Source organism: Balaenoptera ricei, chromosome 3 (genome assembly GCF_028023285.1).
Source record: "Balaenoptera ricei isolate mBalRic1 chromosome 3, mBalRic1.hap2, whole genome shotgun sequence".
NCBI lineage: Eukaryota > Metazoa > Chordata > Mammalia > Artiodactyla > Balaenopteridae > Balaenoptera > Balaenoptera ricei.
In genome coordinates, this window is record NC_082641.1 from 51,711,649 (window position 1) to 51,731,660 (window position 20,012).

At 41.8% G+C, this 20,012-nt stretch overlaps 2 protein-coding genes across 3 annotated transcripts in view; both read left to right on the forward strand.

Moving 5' to 3' along the window:
* Positions 1 to 17,559, forward strand: part of RGS7BP (regulator of G protein signaling 7 binding protein) — a 116,771-nt gene extending 99,212 nt beyond the window's left edge. For both annotated transcript variants that reach the window (XM_059919316.1, XM_059919317.1), the window contains exon 6: positions 17,190 to 17,559. In XM_059919316.1, coding sequence (XP_059775299.1) covers positions 17,190 to 17,281 — 92 coding nt within the window. In that variant the 3' untranslated portion in view covers positions 17,282 to 17,559. The remainder of the gene's footprint in view (positions 1 to 17,189) is intronic.
* LOC132363634 (protein enabled homolog) lies at positions 7,402 to 9,105 on the forward strand. The gene is given in 2 exon segments (XM_059919315.1): positions 7,402 to 8,406; positions 8,408 to 9,105. Coding segments are annotated over 2 exon segments (1,659 nt in total). The 5' UTR covers positions 7,402 to 7,434; the 3' UTR covers positions 9,095 to 9,105.
* Positions 17,560 to 20,012: the final 2,453 nt, after the last annotated feature.

The window sequence follows — 20,012 nt, forward strand, 5'->3', positions numbered from 1 at the left end:
TTCTAACCCTCCAATCACGTAGTTGGTTCTCCTAGCAACCAGCCCCCATCCTCAGGTGTTTTCCAAAAGTCACATCATTAACATAACAAAAGATCTTTATTGCTCTCTAGGGAAGTTCCCAGAGTTTTGGTAGCTCTGTGCCAAGAATGAGGTCAAAGACCAAATATATATAAATTACAATATCACAGCCACTATCCCAAATACCTTAGATGTATTAACTACATTAACTTATTTAATTCTAATAACAGCTTTGAGGGAAATGCTATTCATGTTTCCCAATTTACAGGAAACTGAGGCACAGAGAGGTTAACTAACTTGGCCAAGGTCACACAGACTGTAAGTAGAAAGGCTGGGATGTGATCCCCGGTAGCCTGTCTCTGGAACTATCCTATGGGAGTATACACCAGGAAAGGAAGCAGAAACACAGAAAGGGAAAGGGGATATTCACTAGAATGTAAGTTCTGTGAGGGAAAGGCCTCTGTATGCTTTTGTTAACTGTTTTCTCTTCAGTACCTAGAGAAATGCTCGGAACGTAGTAGAATAACACCCAGCATAAACATTAAATGTTTGTTCAACCTGCAACCAACTTTGCAGCCCCAGAGTCTGAAGATATGTACAAAGGACTAATAATAATCATAAGCACATATGGCCAGAGCAGCCTTAAGGGAAGCATCAGCTTCAGAGAGTGGTCCATAGAGGGTGGAGAGAGGGTTTTTAGAAGTAAGAAAGATACACCTCGTTTCCACCGAGCAAAGCCCAGGCAGGAGGGAGGGCAGGGTGCTGCTTGCCTCTGGGTGAGGAGGGAGAGGATTTGGGAGCAGAGCAGGAGCTCCGCTTGGCTCAAGGAGCAGCGTGGCAGAAGGTGGAGAGGTGGAGGTGAGAACACCAGACAGTGTAGTGTGACCTGAGCTGCAAGGGACGGAGGCAGGTAACAGAAAATAAGAGGCGGGCAATTGACATATATACACTAATAGGTATAAAGTGGATAACTAATAAGAACCTGCTGTATAAAAGAAATAAAATTCAATTAAAAAATAAAATAAAATTGAATAATAAGAAAAGTTAAAAAAAAAAAAAAGAAAGAAAAGAAAAGAAGAGACCGGCAATATGGTGCATCAGGTAACCGCAAGCACCCCCTGAAGGGCCTGCTGACTGAGGGTTCCTGGCTTGAGTCATGGGTACAGTGTTTGGGAGGCTTTGTAGGGTTTTAAGAAAACAGTGTTTTACTACAGAGTGTTGTAGTGATGAGAGCCCTCTGGACACAGCATGCAAGTTTGCTGCTAGAAATAAGCATGGTTAAGGCTAGCCTTGGGTTCCGATGCTTGCTCTGCCATTTTCCTGGAACAAGTAGTTTAACTTCTGGAAATGTACATTTCCTTATCCCTGAAAAAGAAATTAGACCACCTACTTCAGAGGATTGTTGTAAGGATTAAATGATTAAAGACTTGTCAATGCCTACTACCAACCTTACAGAGAGCAAGCGCTCAACAGATGCATTATTATTATTATTATTGTTATTGTTATTATTGATATTTACCAGCTGGCCCACCAACCTAGTTCAGGAAAACTCCAAATCATCATCAAATTGAACAATACCTGCTACATTTCACTCTGAAGCAGACTATGTGTAGCGTCCATGAAAGGTTGATCCTGAGCCAGCTCTCCAGAATATTGATCCCTGAGACTTTGGATTTGGGGCTCATGTCTGAAGCTATCCTCACCTTCTTATTATGTAGGGCAAGTCCCCCCCACCAACAGCACGTGGGCCTCTTCTTTTACTTCACATCCAGTTGCTTAGGAGGATAACCCAGGGCCCCACAGGCTGAGTTTCATGGATGCCATAGCCTATATTTTAAATTAAATATCTGAAACATTCCCTCTATATTTAGTGAAAGTTCATCAAACAGTTTTTGAATCAGGCGTTATTGGAAAAACAGAAATTTTATTTTCTTTACTTAGGACGTTTTTATAATCATAAAAAGTATAATAGAAATACTGGGACTTCCCTGGCAGTCCTGTGGTTAAGACTCTGCACTTCCACTGCAGGGGTTGTGGGTTCGATCCCTGGTCAGGGAACTAAGATCCCACATGTCAAGTGGTGTGGCCAAAAAAATCCAGAATTATAGTAGAAATATTTTGTATAACTTTGTATTACTTTTATAAATGGAAAAAATAATTAGAATTTTAAATACATTTTAAAAATATAATAATAGTAATGAATGATTGATACTATGAGTAAAAACACAAGTGAAAAGGGAAAAATCGAAACAAGTGATGCCCAGGACTTGAATCCTAAATGCATTTGGGCCATGAAAAGGAAAAAGCTAGGAGATAGAAGGACTTCTTCAGGAGGGAGTAATGCTGTATGATTTTAAAATAATTTTTAAAATTCAGGTGAAGTCTTGTGGGAAATTAAGATTTCTTCATTTGGGGGAGAAATGGGAACCCTTAGCACGTGAAGATACATCTCTGTTCTGGGCATGACAGCATGACGTCACTGGGAGCGGAGCGGTGGGGAAGGGGAATGCGAGTCTCCACTGGGGTGTCTGAGAAGGCCTGAAGGAAGGCAGGTCTGTTGGAGTCACCATGGGAACATTTTTTAGCAGATGCATGCGGCACTATTTTAATAAGCAGATCAGTCAGATCCCTCTCTCTGCGTATACCAAGATAGAGCATAGGGGCTGTCCCATGACCTTCCTGGAATTCATTTCAGGCGATTTATTTATTAAACAGGTCTAATCTATGCAGAAAATGGTGTGGGGTGAAATGTGGGAAAACGTGTTCCAGTTTTTTTCTGTAGGACCTTATTGTCAAAACATAATTCTAACTGGATGAAAAGCATTATAGAGAGCCATCTGTTTTCCTTCTGGCTGCTTCTTTCCTTTCTCTTTTCATTCCATTTACACGTGAGTTTGAAGCAGAGAGAAAAAGGGAAGAGATACTGCTCCTGGTCCCCCTTTTTCCTACTCAAGCCCTGACCATGTGGAAATCCTGCCGGGCACGTACGGGGTGCGGGTGGGGAACCCACCCTGGAAATGCTTTGAATCCCCTGTTCTCCAGACTCCATCCTGTCCCTCAACTCAAAAACTCTTCCATGTTGATTTTAGCATTTCAAGGTTGAATCCTATCTTCCCGCCTTCCCACCACAATCAAAACTTGACTCAAAAACAATATGCTTTAAATTGATTTTCAGTGACAAATAAAGGAAGGTGGCCAAGAGCAGGAATTGTAATGGTTAGTGATTATGCCTCCATTTGAGACGGGACCTTTGCTTCCGTGCTTCCAGTTTAAGGCTGGAGACAGAGGTGCACAGAAGAAAACTCCCTTGCTAGGCTCCAGCTCCCGGCAGCCTCCCGGCAACATCCAGGTCTCCTGGCTCTCAGCCCGCTGTCCTTTCCTCTGCTTCAGCACCTCTCCTGTCCTACATTCCAGGTCACTGGCAGTGCTGTAGAGAGCTTCATTAATTATGAGAGTCTTGCTGTGTCAAATGGATTACAAATGGAACCACCTGTGTAGAGCCTGCAAAGTTACTGACAAAGGCTAAAAGGAGATGGGAAAGTGAAGGACAAGCATCTTCTAAATGCAGGCTGTAATCAGACAAAACACTGCAGAAATAATTTAAGCCTGAAAGACAGTTTCACCTTTTCCAAAATTCTGACTTCATGAATGCTGTGCAGTGTGTCAATACATTTACTCTTGCCTAGAATTCGGTTGGTGGTACCATGCATTAGAGTCTGTCTGAAGTGGATCAGTCAGGAATTGTAGCTGTTCTAGAACGGGCCTCCTCCCACAGACAGTCCTACTCCAGACTAAACTGGGTCTAGGAACAGTTCCCCCATTCTCTACACCCCTGATCCACTCCAGTCTGGACGTGCATAACTAGAACCAACCTAGCCATGGCAGGCGGAAGAGTTCTCTGGCATCTGGCTGAAGAACACTGAGCAGTTATGCCACCTGCTAGCCTGGAGATGACTTTTTAGGTCCTTGCCCAGCACCTCATATAAAGACTTTCTGTGCCTCAAGTTGGTGTCTGAATGTCACTCTGGGCAGTTTTTTGTTTTGTTTTTTAATTAATTTATTTATTTTTGGCTCCGTTGCGTCTTCGTTGCTGCGCGTGGGCTTTCTCTAGTTGTGGCGAGCGGGGGCTACTCTTCGTTGCAGTGTGCAGACTTCTCATTGTGGTGGCTTCTCTTGTTGCGGAGCACGGGCTCTAGGCTCACGGGCTTCAGTAGTTGCAGCATGCAGGCTCAGTAGTTGTGGCTCGCGGGCTCTAGAGCACAGGCTCAGTAGTTGTGATGCACGGGCTTAGTTGCTCCACGGCATGTGGGATCTTCCCAGACCAGGGATCGAACCCATGTCCCCTGCATTGGCAGGCAGATTCTTAACCACTGCGCCACCAGGGAATTCCACTCTAGGCAGTTTTACTGGTTACCCCAGGTCCTTTGCAATCTCTACAACATTTTGCCCAGGATTCAGCATGACATATGCTATCCCCCCACCCCTCTCCTCCAATCTAATCCACTCATCACTGATCACACGTCAGTATCTAAATACATTACTCTAATTATGTTGAGCCACTACTCACAAATTTTATGTGTCTACACATTGTTCATTGAAGGAAAAACAGACTTCTCACCTCATCATTCCTTGTCCCCACCATCATCCAAAATGTGATAGTCACTTACAATACACCAGATTCTGTGTAAGGTGCTGGGGATGACTCTCCCTAGAGGCTCTCCATCTCAACAGGACAGAATGGGATGAGAATCACCTGGGAAGCTTTTTCAAATGACATAAGCCTCCCCTTGCACAGATTGTGATGGAGCCTTCAGGGTATGACATGTGAACTCTGGAAACAACTAACACACACACACACACAGATAACACACACACACACAGAGATACACACACACACACACATACTATTGGAAAGACAGAAAAAAAAATAGTGCTTAAAATGCAACTTAGTTAGATACAGGTTGCTACAAGTGCATATTGGATTCTCACCTAGTCAGATTTTAGTTGTAAATGGGGAAGGAGAATTTCTTTTTGGAAAGTATCTGAGCTGAGATTTTTTAGGATAAATTGAAATTAGCTAAAGAAAAAGATGTAAAGAAGACAGTCTAGGCAGAAGATTCTGAATGTGTGAAGGTGTCTGAGGAGATGACAGAGCAGGGCATTTTGATGAACTACAAGCACTTCATTATTTGGGAAAGTGGTTAGAAAAGAGGCTTAAGGGCTTCCCTGGTGGCACAGTGGTTAAGAATCTGCCAGCCAATGCAGGGGACACGGGTTCAAGCCCTGTTCCGGGAAGATCCCACATGCTGTGGAGCAACTAAGCCCATGCGTCACAATTACTAAGCCTGCGCTCTAGAACCCGCAAGCCACAACCACTGAGCCCATGTGCCACAACTACTGAAGTCCGCACACCTATAACCTGTGCTCTGCAACAAGAGAAGCCACTGCAATGAGAAGCCCACGCACCACAACAAGGAGTAGCCCCCAGTCACCGCAACTAGAGAAAGCCCGCACACAGCAACGAAGACCCAACGCAGCCAAAAATAAAATAAACAAATTTAAAAAAAGAAAAGAGGCTTAAGAGAGCGACTAGAGGGAGTCTTTCAAGATGGAGGAGTGGAAGGACCATGAGCTTACCTCCTCTCGTGAACACACCAAAATCACAACTAACATCTGAGCAACCATCGATAGAAAAGACTGGAACCTACAGAAAAAGATCTTCTACATCTAAAGGCATAAAGAAGAAAGCACAACGAGACGGTAGGAGGGGTGCACTTGAAATATAATCAAATCCTTAACCTCCTCCCCCCCCCCACCCCGCCTTGGGTGACCTTGCAGAGGCTCTCCCACAGGAGTGAGAGTTCTGAGGCCCACATCAGGCTTCCCAGCCTGGGGGTCTGGAAGAGTTGCCCCCCAGAGCATTTGGATTTGAAGGTCAGTGGGGCTTATTTGCAGGAGCTCCACAGGACTGGGGGAAACAGAGACTTAACTCTTAAAGGGATTGCACAAAAACTCACGTGCACCAGGACCAAGGGCAAAAGCAGTAACCTCATAGAAGCCTGGGCCAGACCTACCTGCTGGTCTTGGAGGGTCTCCTGGGGAGGCAGGGGGGAGGGGGTGGCTGTGGCTCATGCTGGGGCCATAAAAGCTGGTGGCAGATATATTGGGGATTATTCATCGGCATGAACTCTCCTTGAGGCAGACATCTTGCTTGGGTCTTTAGCACCAAGACCTGGCCCCACCCAACAGCCTGTAGGCTTCAGTGCCGGATGCCTCAGGCCAAACAACTAAGGGGTGGGAATACAGCCCCACAGCCCCAGGCATAAGCAGACAGGTTGCCTAAAGACTTCTTGATCACACAGCCTGCCCACCAGAGGGCCAGGACCCAGCTCCAACCCAGTGGGCAGGCATCAGCCCTTCCTGCCAGGAAGCCTACACAAGCTTCTAGACCAGCCTCACCCACCAGGGGGCAGAAATCAGAAGGAAGAAAACTATGATCCAGTAGACTGCAGTCTGCAAACACAGGCCAGACACTACCCTGGGACCACTGGCCCCTGGCCCTTGGGTGAGTGCACTGCTGGGACCCATAGGATGTCTCCTACAGAAGGCTACTTCTCCAAAGTTGAGAAACGTAATTAACCCAAAATGAGGTGGCAGAGGAATGTGTTTCAGATGAAGGAACAAGATAAAACTCCAGAAGAACTAAGTGATGTGGAGATAGGCAATCTACCCGAGAAAGAGTTCAGAGTAACGATTGTAAAGGTGATCCAAGAACTCGGGAGACAAATGGATAAGTTAGAAGGATTTTTTAACAAAGAGTTAGAAAATATAAAGAACAACCAAACAGAGTTGAACAATACAATAACTGAAGTGAAAAATACACTGGAAGGAGTCAATAGTAGAGTAAATGAAGCAGAATGGATCAGCGAGCTGGAAGACAGAGTAGGGGAAATCACTACTGTGGAGCAGAAAAAAGAAAAAAGAATGAAAGGAAATGAGGACAGTGTAAGAAACCTCTGGAACAACATTAAGCACACTAACATTCGCATTATAGGGGTCCTAGAAGGAAAAGAGAGAGAGAAAGGGCCTGAGAACATATTTGAAGAAATAATAGCTGGAAACTTCCCTAACCTGGGAAAGGAAACAATCATCCAAGTCCACGAAGCATGGAGAGTTCCATACAGGATAAACCCACAGAGGAATATACCACGACACATTGCAATCAAAACGACAAAAATTAAAGGTAAAGAGAAAATATTAAAAGCAGCAAGAGAAAAGCGACAAATAACATACAAGGGAATTCCCATAAGGTTATCAGCTGATTTTTCAGCAGAAACTCTGCAGACCAGAAGGGAGTGGCAGGATACATTTAAAATAATAAGTGAACAGAGTATCTGTCAGGCAAGAGCTGCTGTGATGGTTTATGATGATGCCAATAAAAAGTGGGTGCCAGCTGGTGGTTCAACGGGGTTCATCAGAGTTCATCTATATCATCATACAGGCAACAACACATTCAGAGTGGTGGGTGGGAAGATTCAGGACCAGCAGGTCGTGATATACTGTGCCATTCCTAAAGGGTTGAAGTACAATCAAGCTACACAGACCTTCCACCAATGGTGGGTTGCTAGACAGGTGTATGGTCTCAACTTTGGCAGCAAAGATGATGCCAATGTCTTCGCAAGTGCCATGACGCACGTCTTAGAAGTGTTGCATTCACAGGAAACAAGGCCAACATTGCCTAGACAAAATTCACAACTGCCTGCTGACGTTCAGAATGGCCCATCACAAGAAGAATTGGAAATTCAAAGAAGGCAACTACAAGAACAGCAATGACAAAAGGAGCTGGAGCGGGAAAGGCTGGAGAGAGAAAGGATGGAAAGGGAGAGATTGGAGAGGTAGAGGTTAGAAAGGGAAAGGCTGGAGAGGGAGCGACTAGAACAGGAGCAGCTGGAGAGAGAGACACAAGAAAGGGAACGTCAGGATCGTCTGGAGCGGGAGAGGCTGGAGAGACTGGACCGGGAAAGGCCAGAAAGAGGGCGGCAAGGGCAGCTAGAAAGGGCGCAGCTGGAATGGGAGCGAGAGCGAAGAATGGCAAATGCCGCTGCCCCTGCCTCTGTGGAGACTCCTCTAAACCCTGTGCTGGGAGACTCCTCTGCTTCTAAGCCAGGCTCGCAGGCAGCCTCTCAGCCGGCCGAGACTCCAACCCAACAGGGCATTGTCTTGGGACCACCTGCACCTCCACCCCCTCCTCCACTCCCACCAGGTCCTGCCCAGGCATCAGCTGCGCTTCCTCCTCCCCCAGGATCCCCTCCTTCCCCTCCGCTTCCGTCCTCAGAGCCCCCGCCTCCGCCTCCTCCACCACCTCTTCCTAATCAGGTACCCCCTCCTCCCCCCCCCACCTCCTGCTCCTCCCCTCCCGGCATCTGGATATTTTTCGGGATGCATGTCTGAAGACAATCGCCCTTTAACTGGACCTGCAGCTGCGGTTGCTGGAGCAAAACTTAGGAGAGTGTCACGGATGGAGGATGCCTCCTTTCCAAGTGGAGGGAACACCACTGGTGTGAATTCGGCCTCATCTAAAACAGATACGGGTCGTGGAAATGGATCCCTTCTGTTAGGGGGTAGTGGTTTAGTGGAAGAAATGAGTGCCCTGCTGGCCAGGAGGAGAAGAATTGCTGAAAAGGGATCAACAACAGAAACAGAACAAAAAGAGGACAAAAATGAAGATTCAGAGCCTGTAACTTCTAAGGCCTCTTCAACAAGTACACCTGAACCGACAAGAAAACCTTGGGAAAGAACAAATACAATGAATGGCAGCAAGTCACCTGTTATTTCCAGATGGGATTCTCCAAGGAAAAATCAGATTGTTTTTGACAACACGTCCTATGATTCATTACACAGACCAAAATCTGCGCCCTCGTCACAGCCCAGTGCCAACGGAGTCCAGGCGGAGGGACTGTACTATGACAGGCTGAAGCAGGACGTTTTAGATGAAATGAGAAAAGAATTAACTAAGCTAAAAGCAGAGCTCATTGATGCAGTCAGGCAGGAACTGAGCAAGTCAAATACTGCATAGAGAATCAAACTAAGGAGAGATAGGACTTTAATCTGGAGAAAGGGGAAAAAAACCTACAAAGAACAACTATAGTAACAACAACAAAACCCTTACATTTTGTGAGCTGTAAGAAGAAAATGGAGACAAAGCAGGGAAAAAACAACATACTTTGAAAGCCTTCAGACATTACTACCCTGGTGATAAGCTGTTTCCCTCCCAGTTTGCTGCTTTTTTCTGACCTTTACAACAGGATGGAAGAGAGTCGTATAGGAGTTCCTGCATCAGTTATGCAGAAAATACTGAATCTATCAGGCAAGATCACCGTGCATTGAAATATTTTCATGTCAAGAGAAAATCGCACATTTTCCACAATCCATTGCTAAAATAAAGAGGAGAAAGGCTTGAGAAGTTTTTTTTCAGAGAATGGTGATGAGGAATTTAGCAAGTTATGCTATTGTATTGTAAATGTTTCTCTCAGGTTTGTCTTCCTATCATATTTGATATTCCATGAATAATTGAGTTCAGCCCTATGTAGGTTAAGATCATAAAATGTGGAACAAACAGAATTGTATGTGCTTTCAAAGGGTGATATTTATAAGAAAGTGTCCTAAAAATGATTTGTTCAGAGTGAGGAATTTTAGAATGATAGGAAGTCTCTCAAGTTTAGCCTTCATGCAATTTTGTAGATTCAAACATAAAATTTGTCCATAATTTAAAGATTTAGATGCCTTCCTAAATTGTTACAATGCTTTACCAAATCTGTGACTCCTACATAACACAAACCAGTGGTCAAATGTAAAACAATATATTGTAGATTCACTGTAGGTTTTCAACCTTTTTTAGATTTATGCATGTGGACATTTTTATAATGTAATTATAAATTATAAAATTTAAAAACCACCACAAAATTAGCTTTTTTTAATTACAGACAGTAATGCATGTCAAACTAATATGTAGTGGCCTTTTCAAGGCCTAGTCCCAGGGAAAACATTTTGTAGAGTATAGGGGAGTGGAAGGAAGGGAAGGAATAATTTTTTATTTAAAGTTAATTTCTGCACTATCTTCGTTCTCAGTTATCTGCATGAATAATAATATGGAATATTTTGTGACTTTAATTGGTAAATATGTTAACAGCATCAAGTACTTAATCTTTTACATCATGTCTTCAGCTATTTGTATTTTAACTTGAGTAAGTTCAGTGGTCTGAAACATGATTCTGAGCTTCACATGAATTACATCTTACTGTGGAACTCAAAAGTTCCATCCCTGAATTTGGCAGTTATTACCTTGGCGCCCTGCAGTTATACAGGTGTTCAGGTACACATTCCTGACTACAAAGCTGCTTTTGAATCTTATGTTGAAATACTAGAAAAGTAACAGTGATGGCAGCAATTAAGGTCACAGAAATCATTAGATAAAGGGAAAACAGTGAGGGGGGTCCTGCATAATTTTCTTTTAATAAATAAAGTGAGATTTAGGTGGTGGGAAGAAGGAACTAGATACTCTACTTACCACTGTGTGTGCATGCGTGCGTGCATGTTTGTGTGGGCACTCACGTGTGTGTATGTTATCCACTCCCTTTTCTTTGAAACTTCTAAGATTAAAATAGGGGAGAAATCCTGTATGTTGCAATGATAGAATTTTTTGAAATTTTAGGAAATCAAAATTCTCCAGGCTCTCCATCTTGATTTATGCTTGAGTTATTATGTGCCATATTTGCTTTGAAACTTTTGATTACCAGTAGCTTTACTAAAATTTTGAAGAAATAATCCACTTTCATCTGCTATCTAGATTTCTTAATCTAAGTTCTTAAAGACAGAACTTGTTGATAGCATAGTTTTCTAAGTGCTGCAAGTTTGCAGCCATTACCACTTCAAAGAGGTTTGAATGAGGGAATTTTCTTCCCTTGTTGAAATAGTTCTGTTTCTGTAGAAACTTCATTTTTAGATCTGTGATGGATGAGCTATCGTAATTCAAGTATACAGTTCTTTTTTTCTATCAACTATTCATTGTCATCCAATAGTGAAGACATTAAAGATGCAGCGAGCTTATGAAGTACCACTTTTTAAAAGAAATAGGTGGCATTTTCATCTTTATTATTGTACTTTCGGTTATGCAAACACTTTGATGATACAAATGTTTATGTCCCCCATAAATCTGCTCAGAAATCACTTTTGATTTTGTTGATTAAGTTAAACAGTCTATAGTAGGATAGAGTACTGGGTACAAGTGGTCCAAAGTAAGATAAAAGACTGTAGTAAAAATGCTAGATCTTAAAAAAGAAACTGGTTTATGCACTAAATGTTTTGTGCCTTGGTCTAATATTAACATGATGTCTGTGTAAAATGACAAAAAGAACCAGTGTTGAATCACGTTTTATTTCCTGTCGTTCTGCATTATCCCAGATTGCTAAATGTGTTCTTTCCAAGAAGTTTGATTGAATTACTGTATACATTTACTGTCCTATGTGACAGTTTTGTCATTGTTAGAGATTTCAGTAATTAAAATGGGAAACAGAAGCTTAGGTTATTTTCCTTATCAAAACTATGTTCCTTGGAGGCACAATATTATGATGGTTTTCATGCTCTTGTACATTGGATGTCTTAAGCTGAGTGCAGTTTAGGGGATCCTTTCTAATTACGGGAAGGTACTTCTTTCCTTCAACACTGTGATCTGACCTGTGACAAATCTGTACTATACACTATGTAAATGGCTAACAAGTCAATGCAAACCAACTGAATGTACAAATCTTAGTGCTGGTGCTGAAATCTCTTCAGAATAGTCATCATGATCTCAAAGTTTGTTTCAAAATTTTGCAAGCATCAAGTGTCAATCAAAACTGAAGATGAAACACTAATGAATGTTGAATTCTCATGCTTTAGGTGTACTTCCTTATTAGAGTTTTTGGTTCTCTGCTATTTTTACCGTACTGTTCATTTAAATTTCCTACATGCTAACTTCGTTTGTGCGATTGAAATAAAATTGCAGTATATGTAAAAAGAAAAGAGAGAGAAAGACTAGAGAGGTTGGGGGAGGCCCCTCTAATTCACGTTAAGAGGTTTGGACTTTATCCTGAGGTCACTGGAGGGATTCAGTTAGTAGGCAAGTACAATAAGACAGGTGAGAAATGCTTACAATCTGACCTAAAGACCGGGGCTTGGAGAAGAGGATATGACCAGTTGGCTGATGTACATAAGGCCAAGGCAGAATCAAGGATGAAACCTGGGTTCAGACTTGGAAAGCAGAGTGAATGATGGTGTCAATCACTAAATTAGAACAGCGCGGTACCAGTAGAGGTAGAGGACAGAACAGTTGAAGTTCTGGATGTGGGGGGACTCCAAGAGCAATGCTCAGTGGTTGTGATGGATGTACATGTCTTACGCTGAGGTGAGACACGCGAGCTAGAAGAAGGACAGGAAATACAGATGTAAACATCAGCAGCGTAGTGGTAATCGAAGCCCTAAAAATGGTTGAGACCACCCATGGAGAGTACATAGAGAAGAGCCCTGAAATACCAAAATGTAAGGTTTGAGGGGAAAGAAGAGCAGTTTACAAAAAAAACTGAGAAGAAACTCATCATAGTATAATAAGAAAGTTGCACGGAAGGAATGGCTGATAGTGTGGGGTAGTTCAGCTAGATAAGAACTGAAAGTGTCCATAGGATTTAGCAACAAGGGAGTCACTGGTGAGGTTGGCCAAAGTAGCTTACTTGGAATTGGGGGCCCGGAAGCCTAATTAAGGAGGGTTGAGGAGTAAGTGGGAGCTGAAGAGGTGGGCAGAAAGGGTAAATTTATTAAGTCTTTCATAAAGAGTTGCTCATAGAATGGTGGCTAAACAGGGTTGGAAGCAGACAATGTACCAAGGGCTATAGCAATTGTTTGGAAGCATGAAGGAAGGTAGGAGCACGGAGCAGTCTGAAGAGACTTTTCTGAAAAAAGAGATGGTGTGTGTAAAGGCAGGGAGGCAAGGGAAGGAATGGTCTTATTTAGGGAATTCTAAGTAGTTCTATTTTAGACCATCCCCTCCTTCATATGCCTTTCATTCCAGCCAGACTGGACCATTTACTTGGACCCAAACTCAGGCTGTCTTTGACCTCCCTGTCTTTGACCTGCCCTGATCTCCTCCTTTGACACTGCTTTCTCCATCCCGAACGCCTGCCCCCCTACTTCACCAAATGTCCAAGTTCTCCCCATACCTTGTAGCCCAGCATGAACACCGAGGCCCCAGGAATTTTCCACAAATGTCTTCTTTACAGATGGGAGTAATTTCCCCCTCTGGGAATTCTCAAAGCATTGTATTTGTATCTCTGTAATGGCATTTCTAATGAAGCCTCCTAGTTACTCAAAGATCCCTGAGGCCAAGGTTCACCTTTCTCTTTGGACCCATCTCGTATTACCCCCAGCACCTGACATAGAGCCCTACACTTCATAGAGCTTTGATTAATTCAGTGGTTCTCAAAGTGTGGTCTCAGGACCAGCCGTATCATCAGGTCCAGGAACTTGTAAGAAATGCAGATTGCCTGGCCCACCCCAGACCTACTGATTCAGAAACTCTGGAGGTAGGGCCAGCAATCTGTGTTTTAATAAGCCCTCAGATGAAGCTGATGCATTTTATGCTTGGGAACCCTGGGATTAGCTGAAGTTCTCCTTTTTTAACAGATTAGAAATGTGCAACTGCAGTTCCATTATAAACACTCCTCTTGACTTAGAGAACATAGCTTTAAACTCAAACACTCAGTTTATTATTTGAAAACTTCTCATGTTCATGTCCTTCTGTTTCTTAACGTATCATTTATGTAAAAAATCTTTTATTGGCAAAAGAAATTTGATCAATAGAGAAATGGTATTACTGTACCTTGGGGGACTCCAGCATCCCTGGCTTTAGTAGGGATTAAACATTGAACATCCAAGAATTAAACATTAAATGACTGGGGTTTGAATTTACTGATGGCTGAATACCCTACTCTCCTTTTCTTTCACTTTCTGCTATGCTTTCCTGCCTCCTCTTCCCTTTCTCACTTTTTATTTTCACATTTAAAACTCTCCTAAGTTACAGTTCTCTGAGGGTATGCACTTTGGAGAAAAGATACCATAAAAGTCTCAAACATTTCCAATAAAAATCAAAGATTTCCCAGCAAGTTCAGATGGATTAGCGCAGAAAGTTTAGAATGAGTGGGGAAACATCCCATTTTGCTCACATTCTGTTGACAGCCCCTCACTTCAGAGACAGGATTTCAGTATGTGGGAAGACATCTTTCCTTAGCTTTGAATTGACTTCAAGCCATTCCAGGCAGACTTACTGCTCAGTGAATTTCTGCATTTACTGCAGGTGTCAGCCTCCTAGAGTGTAGAAAGCTGCTCTGAATTTCTGCCAAGAATTTTTGAGCTTTTGTGTCACCTCAGCCCTAGGTGATGATCAGACAAGCTCCAGGCTAGGCAAAGGTGTCACCAATGCTCAACTAAGGTGCCCCAAACCAGCAGTCGTCCTTAATAGGCAGTCTGTCCTTCGCTTAACATCTGAGCACTTTCTCATCAATCCTAACACTTCCTATTCACTTATGAATGCTATATACGTATGTGTGTGTGCATGTGTGTATATAGCACTCACAAGTGAATGTTTTATATATATATATATATATATATATATATATATGAAAAGAAGACTGAATGAGGAGAATTTCAATAGCACAAATGTTTTTTGATTCACTGTAATGAATGCACAGATACAAGGGTCAGTCTTGATACAAATCTCATAATACCTGTGTGCTTTTAATATCTAAAAAAGAGAGAATGAGAGCAAATATACCACCACAGCACACACGTGCACACTTTCTTTGTAAATACAACATACCAACGTATGTAGACATTTCCTCATGTAGTGGGAACAATACACATCAGAATTGCATTTTATTGTATAATATATAAATACCAGTGAGGTCACTCCCAAGTCTCTTAAATGACTGAAGAAAGGCAAGCATATACGGAATTCAGGAAATAAATGGGAATTCAGGAAATAGATCTCCAAATCTCATAGAAATAGAAATAAGATTTTTCTTTCCTATTAGTATCTTCATAGTTTTGGTGATTCTGTTCCAAGGAAGCACTAACTTCCAGTTGAACCTGAGTTTTGGGAAGTGTAGTCAGTATTCAAAGAGATACCAAAAAATAAAATTCTTTACCCTTCAGGGTCTGCTGTATCTTGGTCATATCCAATTAGGTTAAGTTCACTGGTCATTTGGTGGTTAAAGAAGTAAGAGTCCTAAAAATGATGAGAGAGTATGGTTATCATTTCTATCTGCTCCAAATATATTATGATTCATCTCAGTTATTCTTCTGAGAAATCAGGCTTATATATAGGATTTGACATTGCTTTCAGCATCTTAACTATTTGGGGCAAGTTTAACTGTAAAAGAGAGATGTCCTATTTTTTTGCCTCAAAATGTTGACATCCAGATTATAGTGAATTATTTTTCACTGTGAAAAAGACAGAGTCCTGTTTTTCTCCACATCAGCAGAGTGTGAGTATTAAGAGAGGATTTTAATCTGGGGAGCCTGGGGGGGGGGAAGGCTGTGTTTGATTAATCTGATGTGCCCAGCTGGGGCACCTGTTTTCTTCCCTGGCTCTGACTTGCTACTCTAGTTTCATCTACGTGTGTAACATAGTGCAGCATTCCAAGGAACACTGTCAACTCAGTGGGTGATGCTAATTTACAAATAAATATGACACATGGGAGCCTTGGGGGATGGGGAGGGAAAGCCAGGGCACTTGGATGACAATTTATGTAAGAGGACCAGAAAGCCAAGACTCATTTGTTCCTGATAGTTTCCTGAGCGTCTAGGCTCTCAGTAATCAAGAAAACCAACCCTCATCTACAAGCCAGTTTTATTGAAGTGTGGCACAATTCTTCACTATATCAATCACTTCATCTAACTCCTGATTCTGGGCTCTTTTTCAAGGTCCTGCATCTTCAACATTAGGATAGGGAAAGGAGGGAACATTTTAGCTCTGCTCTGGGAGGGCAGTGCAACGAATCCCAGCAAAGCTTAGGTATATAAGAGTTGCCAGCCAACCAGCCATTTTGTTGCCCCTAGTTCCATTCTGACCATATCTTAGCGCTGCCCCAGCTAGCAATTTCCAGATTATTTCCCTGTGGTCCTTCTCCAGCCTCTGCAACCCACATTGGCCAGTTCCGCTCCAACAGGCTGTTTCTACCCACAGTCTCTGTCGAACTGCACTATTTCCCAAAAACCCAGCTCATTAAACTGTATTTGGTTTACTGGTTTATTTCTTTCTCTACTTGTCATCATATTAAAATTTTCAAACCACCACTTGTGAATTCAACAGCTGACAATCTTCTCTGAATGCCCTTGTGTGCAGATATCTATAGGAAGTGCTAGGGAAAGACTCAATAAGAAATAGTTGAAGCTTCTTCCCGAGGCATAAAGTAGGTGAATGGAGGTAAGACAAGGTCCTATGTAAAGGAAAATAGTTAATAATAGCTATATTTACTGAGCGTTTCCTCCATGCTAGGCACCAATGTCCCCACCCAAGCTAAATGTTTTTAATAGATTATTTCATTTAATTCTCACCTAGGGTATGTATTACTGAGCCTTATTTTACATATGGGGAAAATGAAGCCTAACGAGCTTAAGTGACACTTTCAAAGTCACAGGACTAGTAAGTGGTAAAGTGTAGGAAAGAAGCCAGCTTTACTCCAAAGCATGGGCTTTTTCAAAGAAGTATACATCTCCCAAGTGAAAAACTGCCTCTAAGCAGTTTAGATTTAACTCTAAGCAGTGGTTCTCAACTGTGGGCTCTTTGCTTCACCCTCACCGCCACCCCAGGAACATTTGGCCATATCTGGGGACATTTTCGGTTGTCACAACTGGTAGGGGAGTGCTACTGGCATCTAGTGAGTAGAGGCCAGGGACGCTGCTAAACATCCTACAATGCTCAGGACAGCCCCCAACAATAAAGAATGATCTGGTCCAAAATGTCAATGGTGCCAAGGCTGAGAAAGTTGGATTCGAAGGATGGTGGATTTTTAAGGCCAATTCATAAAAAACACGTTGTTTTGTCTGTACCTCACTCATATGTACATTCTATCCCATCACAGATGACAGCAGCCTTCTAAATCTAACTCCCTACCCCCTGGTTAGAAGACGGAAGAGAAGGTTCTTTGGGCTGTGCTGTCTCGTCTCAAGCTAGGTGATTCCTCCTGGAAACCACCACTAGGAAGACCTGAAAATATCACTGAACCCGAGGACCTCCAGACAGCTGAACCACAGTTATTGGTTTTTGACTATGTTTTCTATGCTTCCTTATTACTTTTATCCACCTCCCGCTGCCCTTAGAAATGATTTTACATTTGAAAGCAGCTGCTGTCAAGAAGAAAAAAAAAAGACAGATTCGAAAAGCAGGCTGTTTTTAAAAGGATTTTTAAAGCTGACATTGTGCATGTCTGCTCCAAACCACACCATGACAGATGCAAGAATTATGATTTTTAAATTATTTAAAGGTTTTTTAAGTATTACACAGAGAAAAATTATTTCGTGTATAATAGTATATCTATAGCTCTTGCTGATCTCATGTCAACAAATGATCACATATGAGAGTCTTTAAATATAGAAATCTATTTAAAACTGCAAAACTGTTCAAAATCCAACCAATATTAGGAATAATATTATAATCAAACGTACACCACCTCAACCTATTGCTTTCTCTGCACTCATTTACGTTTAGTCTTCCACTCTGTCAGAACCTAAGAGCTTCAACGTAAAAATATCTTAATTTATAATGCAACAAAAACCATATATGAAAAGTATTTAAATTTTGTAAATACACAATAATCCTAATAGCTGCCTACAATGCATATGGGCAACTAATTTCCTTTCAATCCAATGGTGTCTTTTTCAGCTTCTTGGAGAATGAAGTAATCCAGTTAGGAAATGGTGTAGTAACATATACAATTACCCTCAAATGTAAAATTGAGTATTATCATATTTTGTTCTAATTGAAATTTGAAGCATGATGTCTGCACATCAGCATAGTGTTAAATCTTATAGGGCATGCTGGAATTAGCTCAGATCGTAAAAATACTTAACATTTTACATTGTTAATAAAATGTTTTTAGTTAAGCTAAGCTTGTCTCATTTTAGATGACTATGCAGATAGGACTTTTCCAACGTGTACTTGGTGTCTTGTCTTATGCTTGGAATCTTAAAAGCAGGACACATTAAGCAATACTCTATTTTAGAAAGGAGGAAGCCACACGCTTTGTTTTTCTGCTCACAGCTCTGCTGTGCTCTTCCTCCACTAAACTTGTAACATGATACAGATTTTGTTATATTTTCTCTTGTTCTTCCTTTGGCCCATGTCCCAGACAGAATTTCCCATGGGTTGAAAGATGAAGCCTTTGGACTTCTTTTCTTGTTTTCCATAGTCTGAAATTCCTCAAGTCAGACAAGAGGCACCAGAGACCAGCACAATAAAAGGATGAGCTATATACATGGTTTATCCAAGATGCATCTTTAATCCCAACCCTATAATTTCTCAGTATTTATGTGCACAGGCATTTATAAGTCCACCAGTATTTTGACCTGAAAAGTAAATATACTCAAGCTTTTAGCTTTAGTGAAGGGCAAGAGAGGTACAGACAAACTAATGGAATAATTATCATATTAGGTTGAATTATATGAAATTGCTGATATTTGACTGTTTTTGACCTAAAAAATGGCAGCTTCATATAGTTCAACCTAATATCTGATGTTATGGAAATTATCCTTGAAATTGTCTTCTAGTTGTTTTGATTGAAAGTGAAAGGATTAAAGAGTTGGAAGAGATCTCAAAAGGCGATGCATACCTCTATTTAGATCACACCAGCTGGTTGTTGGCCTTATTCTTGGAGTCCAGAGATGTATTCCAGTGAGTTGGCAATTGATGCATGGCTATAGGTATGACTAGCTTCATATCAAGATGTACCCTTGAAAGTTATACGAGAAAAATCACAATTTTCTAAATCAAATACTTGTAGTACAGTGTGGGAATATGCTATTTAAAAACTCCTACGGTGACTGCTCCTTTGCAAAGCAGGTAACCACTCCCAAATTTACCTGGTCCTCAAACCCTGATTTTCATAAATCAGGTTTGATTCAAGTTTAATATACTTTCCTGAATGCCGTTCATTTTCATCCCGTGAAGTTTAATTCACTTCAGGTCCATTGTTTTAGAAATTATGAAGGAGCCCAATCTGGCACGCTCTCAGCTCCCATCTCTGCCCTCTCCCACCTTCCACTATACTGAACCCTTAGCTTCAATCTAGTTCCTACTAAAAAAAATACATGCAGAGTTATTAACAGATAAGCCCAGCCTTGGTGTTCAGCACCTTCTTCTAAATGCGTGACCTAAATCACGTCTGCTTGGTTAATTTGTGCTCACTCTTGCCTTAGCCTCAGTGTGAAAGTAACACCTTCCGTGCAATTGTCCTTTGTACAACTGAAGACTGTTAATAAATTCAGGTCTCACCTCCATGTCTGGGGAGGGCTATAGTAGCTATTCATGGAGATGGGGATTTGTCTAATTTCCCTAGCTAGGCTTTCCATATCTAAGGTAAATAAATTCAGCCACCTTATCTTTTATTCATAGTGCCTGTTTCCCGGCCTTGGATCAATTTTGTAGTTCCCGTGGACATACTCCAAGATTTATAGATCTTCTTTCACTATAGCAAGTCCTAAAATTACATTTAGCACTCAAAGTCCCAATAACCTATCCTGGTTCAGAGCTGCAATGGGTAATTCACCATCTCCCATTAGGTATGCCAATGTATCTTGTTAGGAGCGGACCCTACTCCCCTGTCACCTACCAAAGGACTTTCTCAGGTGTAGTTCCATGAGATAACTGTCTCAGCTTCCTGCTGGTAATTTTCTTTCAGATTAGCAAT